Source organism: Orcinus orca, chromosome 7 (genome assembly GCF_937001465.1).
Source record: "Orcinus orca chromosome 7, mOrcOrc1.1, whole genome shotgun sequence".
Lineage (NCBI taxonomy): Eukaryota > Metazoa > Chordata > Mammalia > Artiodactyla > Delphinidae > Orcinus > Orcinus orca.
Window position 1 is genome coordinate 119,897,005 of NC_064565.1, and position 9,084 is coordinate 119,906,088.

The following is a 9,084-nucleotide window of genomic DNA, read 5'->3' on the forward strand; positions in this document are numbered from 1 at the left end:
CCCCGCTTGCCTACAATTTGTCACACAGCCCATCACACGGGTCCTTCGCATTTGCCCCCGAAGCGTCTCACGCTTCCTCTCACAGCCTCGCCCGGTGTCGCGGTCCGCGCGCTCTCTCCGCTCCTCACGGAGCCCCTCACGGCGCTCCTGGGACCCCCGCCACCGCACGCGCTTCCTCCCACCGCTCCTCACACAAACCAGGCTCTTCCACCTCAGCACGTCACACGCTCGGCGGGCTTCCCGCCCGGTGCTTCCTCCCCCGGGGTCTCCTCAGCCCCAGGCCCAGCCCCGGAGCCACGACGCCCCCGGCCCCCCAGCCACGCGGGCGGGAGGCCACCCTCCTGCTCAGGGTCACCCTCACAGCCCCGTTCTGTCCTCCACGAGGCTCAGCGCCGTTCGTTCACCATGATCTCAGTTCCCGCCATCTCTCATCCACCCCCGCGGGCTGCTCTCCCCGCACCGGCCCCGGCCCGGCTCTGCTTCTCAGGCACCCCCCGCCCCGCCCGAGAGGGCCGAGACCCCCCCGCTCCCCGAGAAGCGAGGAAGAAGATGCTCACCTTGTTGGGCCCAGAGTCCTGCGGAGGCAAAGACAGGGTCTGAGGACGGAGCACGCCGGGCCCAGGGGCAAAGCGGTGGGGGGAGCCCGAGCCGCCCGAGCCCCCCGCACTACACTGCCTCCCCTCCACCGCCCCCCAGGCCCAGCCCCTCAGCCCGGGGGTCCCGGCTCCTCCCGACAGCCCGGGGGCCACCCGAGGCCCCTGCCCCGCCCGCAGCCCAAGGCCGCCCCCAGGGCCCTGTGGGAGGCGGCACGTCCCCATTTCACAGGTGGGACCACTGAGGCTCGGGGGAGTGACAGGGTCGTGGCTCCATCTCCAGCCCGGGGACCCCCCCACCTCCAAGCCTCTGGGCTTTTCCGTGAACCTGGCCCCACAGCAGGGACAGGTGGCCGCTCCCGGCACCTCTCCAGCGGGGCCCCCACCCCCGAGGCCACCCGACCGCAGCGCTTGGAGCCGCTCACCATCTCGGCCAGCGCGGAGATGACCTTGCCCAGGGTGGTCAGCGACTTGTTGATGTTGGCGCCCTCCTGCGCGGGCAAGACGAGGCCGGGCGTCAGGAGGCCTCAGGCCCCTCGCTCCGGCAGGAGCGGGCCTGACCACTCGGCCCTGATGGAGACCCAGCGCCCAGCCCTGCACCGTTGACCCTTCCCGCTTCCCCGTCCCACGAGAGCAGGGGCAAAGGGGGCGCCCACCCGAGGCGCCCTGCAGCCACTGGGCGCCAGGCCCCGCCGGCAAGTCGGTGGGGACCCTGGTGGGGGCGGCCCTACCTTGAGGCGCGTGCCCTTGGCCCCCGTGGAGTCGGCCCGCTCGCTCCCGGCCAGGTCCACCAGGCTGACTTTGCTCACCTGCGGGGACACGTGTGTCACGCGCAGGAGCTGTGACGCTGCGTGGCCCCCGCCTCCCCTGGGTGCGGCCTGCAGGGCCCCCCTCCCTGGGGCCGGAGCGCCCAACCCTGCGGAGCACAGCGGCCCTGCTCTCAGCTCCTCTGAGGAGGAGGCCACCTTCCCTGGGAGGCTGCACGGCCTCTGCCCCGGGCACCTGGCACCCAGCTGTTCCCTGCCTGCTGGCCGCTCGTCACCTGCACGTCACTGTCGCTATCACCCGTTCCACAGACCAGGCTCACCGTGTGGTGGGACTTGAACCTGGCTCCGGGAGCCCCTTCCCCCACTGCCCACTGCCCCCGGAGCTGCCCGGGCACTGGGCAGGGGCTCCCTCCCCAGCACTCGCCCAGCCCGGGCTAGGCAGCCACATGCACCCGGGGAAGCCCAGGGCTGCGGGCAGGAGTCGCCTGGTGGGCCTGCCAGCTGCCCTGAGCCCGAGGGGTGGGAGCTGCAGGCAGCCCGCAGCCAGGCCCCCGGGAGGACGGCACCAGGCCGGGGTGACCCAGCCTCATCGGGGACCGAGCACCCCGAGCTCCCCCAGCCACTCTGTGGACCCCAGGGTGCTGCCCCCGGGAGCAGGGCCTGGCTGGCAGGGTGCCCAGTCAGAGAAATCGAGATGCTTAGGGTCAGAGCCACGGAGGGCGCCCGCCCTACTGCCCCTGCAGCGCCCACAGTCAGCGTGTCTGGATAAAGGCCCCAGGAGACGAGGCCCCTGCCTGGGTACACTGACAAGGCCAAGGCTCATGGGAAAGGCATCTGGGGCGGGGGCAGTGGGCAGGGCCGCTCAGCACAGCCTCTCCTTTGTGCTCACAGATGCCGGCGCCCACGGGGTGAGGGGCACCCCCAGCCTGCACCAGGGCCCACGGCCAGCCTGTGACGGGCACTCACAACCTGCGGCCTTCGACACCGCCCTCCAAGGGCCCCCGAGGCGCCTCCGGCCAGTGGGGCTGCCCCGGAGACGTCCCTCCTCGGGCCTACAGTCTCCACCATAACCGCCTGGCAGGAGGCTGTTCCAGGGTCCACGGCCCCTCCACTCAGTCCCTTCCCCAGCCACGTGGCGCCAAACACCGAGAAGAGGTGGTCTCGCAGGGCTGGCCAGCCCCTCACCGAGGCCCGGGCTGGGCAGGGAACGGCCCGCGCCCACGCCTCACGGGCCGGCACCCGGCTGGGCCTCCCCACCCGCCGGCCCGGGGCCCCGCCCGCCGAGGCTGAACTCACTTTCTCTGTGGTGATGTTGGTCTCTGCGTCGTGGCGCTTCTGCGTGAAGATGATGTTGAAGACGGCGTGGGAGCGGCTGCTGGTCTCGTTCATGTTGGTGGCCGCCACGGTCCTGGGGAACAGAAGCCACACACTGTCACCCAGTGTCCGGTCGGGCGTGTGGGCCGCTGGTGCTGCTGGCCCGCTTGACCAGGTCACTAGACGTCAGCTCCCCGGGCTCCCGGGGCCGCCCTGCCCGGCCTGGTGGCGACCGTGCCTCCTGTCGAGCTCGGGCAGGGCCCACACTGCCTGCCCCACTGCGTCCGGTGCGGCTCCTTCGGCCCCGACTCGAGCCTGGCACTCGGGGCCCCGTGACTGGGGATGTCCTGCTCCCAGGGGCTGAGCAGAGCCCCCTGGGCGGCGGCCTGCAGGCTGTGACGTGGAAAGGCCCCCAGAAGGGAAAGGGGGCTCTACTGTCCATCCACACCGGCCAATCCGGGGGGGCCAGCACGGCCTTGGGGGAGAAGGCCCGAGGCTGCCAAGCGGAAGCCAGTGGTTGGTCCCGATGTCGCCGCCGTGCAGAGCCCCCAGGGAAGCCCCCAGGCTGGGCTCGCTGCCCGACAGCTGCCTCCACAGAGGCGGAAGAGCCCCCGGGGACCCCTACTGAGTGCAGGGTAGGCCACTGGCCAGGGTCCTCACCCTCCCGGGAGTCCCTGCGTGGCAGAAGGCAGGGGCACTGTTGCCACGACAACCAGGGCAGACCCTCCTAGGCTGGGAAGCCCAGGGCAGCGTGGTCACGGAGACCAATAGCTCGTGGCCGGCAGCACCTTGTGGCCGACCCTCCCCACATGCCCCTGTCCAGAGGGCCATCTGCCCTCCAAGCAGGCAGGGCTGGTCCTCACAGCCTGGCCCCACCCAGGGCAGCCACCACCCCCCAGGGCACACAGCCTGACCCCCCATGAGGAGCAGACCCTGTGTAGGCGACAGCGTCCCCTTCCTGGGGGAGCTGGAGGCCCCCATGGGCTGGCATGTGCCCTTGATGTCCTTAGGCCCACGAGGCCCACACCTCCATGGGGGCTGCTGGACAGACCCCATGGGGATACCAACAGGCACCCCAAGGACAGGTGTTCCTCGGAGAGACTCGGAGCTGCGCGGGTGGGAGGGGGAGGGCAGGGAGGGTGGGCGCGTCACCCTGCACACACCGGGCCTTGTTCCCTGAGTCCATGAGGTCCTGGATGTCATTGTAGGAGGTGACAGCCAGCTTGGACAGGTCCTCCACGTAGGGCCCCAGCAGCGGGTGCTCCCTCACGCGCAGGTTGCCCTTGTTCTTGGGGTTCAGGAGGTCACGGACACGCTCGCAGTAGATCTCCATGTAGCTGACCTGTGGGGCAGCGAGGACATCAGGGACCTCTGGGGGGGGGGAGCACACGGTGCGGCCAGGCCCCCCGCACAAACATGTCAGTGGGGGTGTCAGCCCACCCCCTGCCTGGCCCTCCCCACACACAGCCGTGCTGGGGGCTCACCCAACACGGTCACAGCGGGGACACCCGGGCCGCGCAGCTCAGAGCAGCTGCTCAGCAGACACCGCAGAGCGGACACTGCCCTTCGCTCCTGTGCCCGGCGTGGGCTGGCACGTTTGCCACATGCACGCGTGAATGACGAGCTAAGGGCACAGACCGGTGGCGGGCACTGGCTTTAAGTCAGTAAAGCCACCCTCCGAGGGACGGGTGACGGAGAGCCCTACCTCCACGGAGTAGGACATGTTGTCGTTGGTGGTGTCGTTGATTCGGGAGAAGAGGTCCTCACAGAGCTGCAGGGACAGAGCACACCACCAGACGTGAGGCTGGGCTGTGCCCAGAGCCTCACCCCTCGAGGTGCTGTGGCCCCTGCGACCCAGGCTGGACTCTGCTCTCCCGGGCCCCTCCCGCACCCTCCCGCACCCTCCCGCTCCACCTTAAAGGCACTGAGATGGCCTGTAGCCAAGGAGCCACTGTCTTCTGCTAACTCGGGGGCCCCCCAGCTGACGTCTGATCCCCTCCTGTTCCTTGCATCATCCTTGCCTGCATGAGGTGGAGGGTCTGCCATGCGACAGACCACCCAGCACTCTCCCCTGCCCTGACCAGGTCAAGTACTGACCAGCTCAGGTTCAGAGACCCACCCCGTGGGCGTCCCCTTGTCCCGGGCCTCTCCCTGCGGGGAACTCCAGCCCTCACAGCCCTCCCAGGAAGAGTCGGCCCCTACCAGCAGCTGTCCCAGCCTCCCTGTCTTATGGGTGTGACCATGGTGGGCACTGCCCAGGCCTGGGGCCCTCCCGCAGCTCCCCACCCTCGGATCTGGGTCTCCAGCCCCTTCACAGCCCGTCTGCCCCACGCTGCCCCTCCTGCCCTGCCCTCCCCGCCACCCCCATGCTTTACCTTCCCTCCCGGCCCCCTGCTCTCCCGGGTCTCAGCTTGTGCTCGCCTGCCTGTCCTGCCCTCACCGGGTCCCCCCGCCCGCTGCGTGCCTGCGGGATGATGCCCTGCTGGTCCCCCTCACCGGCCCCCCCACCGCGTGCCTGCGGGATGATGCCCTGCTGGTCCTTCTCCTGCTTGCCCATCATGGTGTAGGACTTGCCGGCCCCAGTCTGCCCGTAGGCGAAGATGCAGACGTTGTAGCCCTCGAAGGCGTGCTGCAGCATCTCCTCGCCAATGTCGCGGTACACCTGCTTCTGCGAGGCGTAGTTCATGTCTTCCGGCTGCGGGACAAGGAGGGTAGCAGCTGCAGGGGGCTGGGCCTGCCGTGCTGGGCTCTCGGCCCACGATGTTCACTGAGAGCCTGCGTCGCACCCAGGGCCTCCGGGCGCCAGGGCCACAGCACCGTGGGGAGGGACGCCTGCCCGGCCCATCCACTCACAGGAGACCCGGAGAGGGGAAATAGTCCTGCCTGGGAGGCAGCTTCCGGAGGGAAGGGTGGGAGGAGCCAGCCAGTCTAGGGCCAGACAGAGTGGAAGGGCATTTTAGTAGTGGGAAGAGCATGTGCAAAGGCCCAGAGGCGGGGGTACATGACGTGGTGCTCAAGGTAGCAGCTGTGGGGGTGACGAGGTGGGGCTGGAGAGGCAGCAGGGCAGTGGCCCAAGGAGTCCATGGTCCTGGCTATCACCCCTGGACGCTGTCCTGAAGACAGCGGTCACTTTAGGCAGGCCCAGGATTACCCTGACGACGTGAGGGGCGGGGCTGGATGGGGAAGGTGAAATGGGGAGCCCTGGGGCCGTCCCGGGACCAGGCGCTCAAGGTGTGACCCGAGGTGGGCCCTGGCCCTGGGGCAGGGGGCCTGGACACCTTCTCAGGTTCAGGAGGCTGGGGGATGGGAGGACTGGTGTAGGCCCGATGGGGGATGTGGAGGCGCAAAGGCCGGGGCTCTCCCAGGCTGCAGGGCGCGGGGGAGGGCGTGCAGGGGCTGGCGCCAGGGGGGCAGCTTCCGCTTCGGACACCGAGCTTGGGGTGTCTGGGGAAGAGGAGAGGCTGGCAGGCAAACGGCTGTACGGCTAGGACCCTGGGAAACTGCCCCCAGTGGGCTGATGGCCCCTTGGTCCCTGCCGCAGCTGGGCAGTGTGTGTCACAGCTCACACAAGGCGGCTCAGGAAAGCAGGCCCCTCCCCACAGGCCTCACACCTGTGCCCCCACCTCCCAGTCGGCCCTGCAGAGGAGCGGGGTGGTCCCTCGGCCCATTGGCGCAGAGAGGTCAAGGCGTTGGCTGAGGGCCGCACAGCGGGCAGGGCTGCGCTGGCACCCGCACGGCAGCAGCCCACCCCCTGGAACCCCAGCCCTGGGCTTACCGAAGTGTGTGACCAGTAGGAATAGTCGAAGCTGAAGCTCTTGGGCACCTCCTTGGGCTGTTTGGGGTTAACGATGGCTGCGGGGAGGGGACAGGCATGGCGCTCAGCGCTGTGCTGCAGGGACAGGCTGACCCTGGATGCGCCCGCCCGAGGGGGACCCCAGGGCAGGGAGGCGGGGTCCTCAGAGGCCTTGGCCCCAACAAAGCCAGCCCCCCTGCCAATGGGCAGCGACAAGGGCCCTGTTTCCAGGCAGACCAGCCATCTCTGCCCCCTACCCTGTCTGACCTCCCCCCAACCCCCGCCAAGGCAGCCCAGAACAGTCCCTTGGCACAGGCACTGGGTCAGACCTCGAGCCCCTGGCCCGTCCCACCTCTCGGGTCCACACCCCACTCCCCCCCAGCCCAGGTCTGTCTTGTCTGCCCTGCATGCGAGCGCTGGGAGGTGCAGCACAGTCACAGCCGCGTCCCTGCTGCTTTGGGGCCCCATCACGCCCGCGTGCTCATCCATGTCGGGGGCGTGCTGGCTGTCCCCCCACAGGGACACCACACGTGTCCCTCCTCCTGCCGGGGCACCTGCAGGTCCCGTCCAGGTTGCTCTCAGGGGCTGTGGGACTGTCCTCTGCTTAGGTCCTCTCCCAACCCATCCCCCTCCTCCAGCAGCTGCACCTGGGCTGGCAGGAGGCGGTGCTCACAAAACGTCGGTTCATCAAAGGAGGAGCAATGCCACCGGCACACACCGCCGGGCCTGCTGGGCACCCCGGGAGCCCCCCAGGCAGGGCTGAGGCATCCCATGTTCCCAGGCCCTGGACAGGTCTTGGCTCCCTGAGGCCCGGGCCCAGCGGGCGGCACGTCTTCGGTGGCTGGGCAGAAGGGGCTGCGGCCCCCGCGCCCGCCAGGCTGCCCTCTGGGACGCTATCTGAACCCCTGATGTCTGTGTGGGTAGAGGACCCCGAGGACCCCTGAGGGCCCACCTGGCCGGGGGTTTTCACCTCCACCAGGAACTTGGGCTGTCCCGGTGGGAGAGGGCTCCAGGCCACCGCTCCACGTCATCCCATCTGAGGGCCACATTCCCCCACGTACTTGGAGATGAAAGACGTGTCTGCCAACCCCTTGGACTGGCTTTCCCCAGCTGCAGTGGGCTGGGGGCCTCGCCTCTCTGGACTCCAGGACACCCCACCCTTCCCCACCAGCACATGTCCAGGGCGACCTGTAACTCACACCAAGGGAACAAGCCCTGGCCCTGTTGCAGGTTGAATTCTACCCCTCAGAATTCACATGTTGAGTCCTAACCCCCAGGACCTCAGAATGTGGCCTTATTTACATACTTGCAGACGTAACTGGTAAGGATGAGGTTATACTGGAGTCAGGTGGGCCCTAATCCAACATGGCTGTGTCTCATGAAAGGGGAAATTTGACACAGACTCACACGCAGCGTGGAGGCCATGTGAAGGGGGAGGGGGAGACTGGGATGGTGCTTCTGCGAGCCAGAGGATGCCGGCATTGCCAGAAAACCACTCGGGGCTGGAGAGGCAGGGAATGGATTCTCCCTCTGGACCCCAGAAGGCACCAACCCGGCGACACCCTGATCGGGGACTTAGCACCTCAGGAGCTGTCACCTAAGCCGTCCAGTCCACGGTGCTCTGCTCCGGAGCCCTGGGACGCTGGGACTCCCACAGCCTCACCCCACTCGGTAGCTGCCCCGGGCCACGGCTTGGCGGGCAGGAGCCGACCGGCTCTGGGTCCCAGACCCCAGGCTTTATGGGTTCTGGGAGATGACCCGGCACCCTCAGGAGGCCGGCAGGAGGGAGCAGGTGACTGACCATCACAGCCCTTTCTTTGGAGCCGAGAGGGGGTCACGTCCATGCTGGCCCCAGGAGTGAGGCTGAGAGGAGACCTCGCCATCCCGGTTTCAACTCCTGCTGGACCTGGGGATGCGGCCACCAGAACCCGAGCACGGTAACGCCGGCGCCATGGGAACGACAGTCACGGCGTCTCCGGAGCGCAGGCAACCTGGGCAGGGCCCCCGACGGCGCCCACCAGTGCCCCACCTCCACCCAACCCACCCAGCCACTCCTGCTCGCGGGCTGCGACACCTGCCCCCCCGCTGACCTTGCTCTGACTGTGTCCTGGTGCGGGGCGTCTGCCGTATACCCTGTGTGGACCGGGAGCTCCCTGACGACCCCCCCACCAGGGACGGGGCACGGATGTGCTCAAGGAACGCTGGGTGGGCAGGGGACAGCCGGCTGCGAGGGTCAGTGAACGCGGAGTGGGCCACGAGGAGAGCCCGCAGTGGGGACCACCAGGCAGAGCTGCTCTGGCCCGTGGGAACTGCTGTCACCTGCCCCCTCCCCCTTGGGCGGGGTCCCCTGGAGTGGCTCTGACCCCTGCCCTGGTCCTGACCCCCAGGTGTCCTGCGGGGGTCCTGTGGTGTCTCCGTGATCACAGATGGGGTTCTGCGCTCCAGAGGGGACGGCGCTCCCCAGGTTCCACCCCAGGCCTGCTCTCCACCGACGCCTGGGAGCCCTCACCAGGGCGACCTGCCTGGACTAGGCCTGGACGGCAGCCCCCTGCCAGCACTTAGGCGATTTGGTGGCGACGGGCTTCCCGGGCAGCTCTCGGGTCGCTTCCTCCCGTGG

The 9,084-nt window shown here is 68.9% G+C and overlaps 1 protein-coding gene across 23 annotated transcripts in view; it reads right to left on the bottom strand.

Moving 5' to 3' along the window:
• Positions 1-9,084, bottom strand: part of KIF1A (kinesin family member 1A) — an 89,220-nt gene that overhangs the window by 55,105 nt on the left and 25,031 nt on the right. For 22 of the 23 annotated variants that reach the window (XM_033423838.2, XM_033423836.2, XM_049711986.1 and 19 more), the window contains 8 exons: positions 6,450-6,526; positions 5,190-5,369; positions 4,380-4,445; positions 3,838-4,016; positions 2,657-2,768; positions 1,325-1,402; positions 1,019-1,084; positions 558-575 (listed from right to left, as the gene is read on the bottom strand). In XM_033423838.2, coding sequence (XP_033279729.1) covers positions 558-575; positions 1,019-1,084; positions 1,325-1,402; positions 2,657-2,768; positions 3,838-4,016; positions 4,380-4,445; positions 5,190-5,369; positions 6,450-6,526 — 776 coding nt within the window. Of the gene's footprint in view, positions 1-557; positions 576-1,018; positions 1,085-1,324; positions 1,403-2,656; positions 2,769-3,837; positions 4,017-4,379; positions 4,446-5,138; positions 5,163-5,189; positions 5,370-6,449; positions 6,527-9,084 lie in introns of those variants that run through there. The other variant, XM_033423840.2, reaches the window with a different exon arrangement.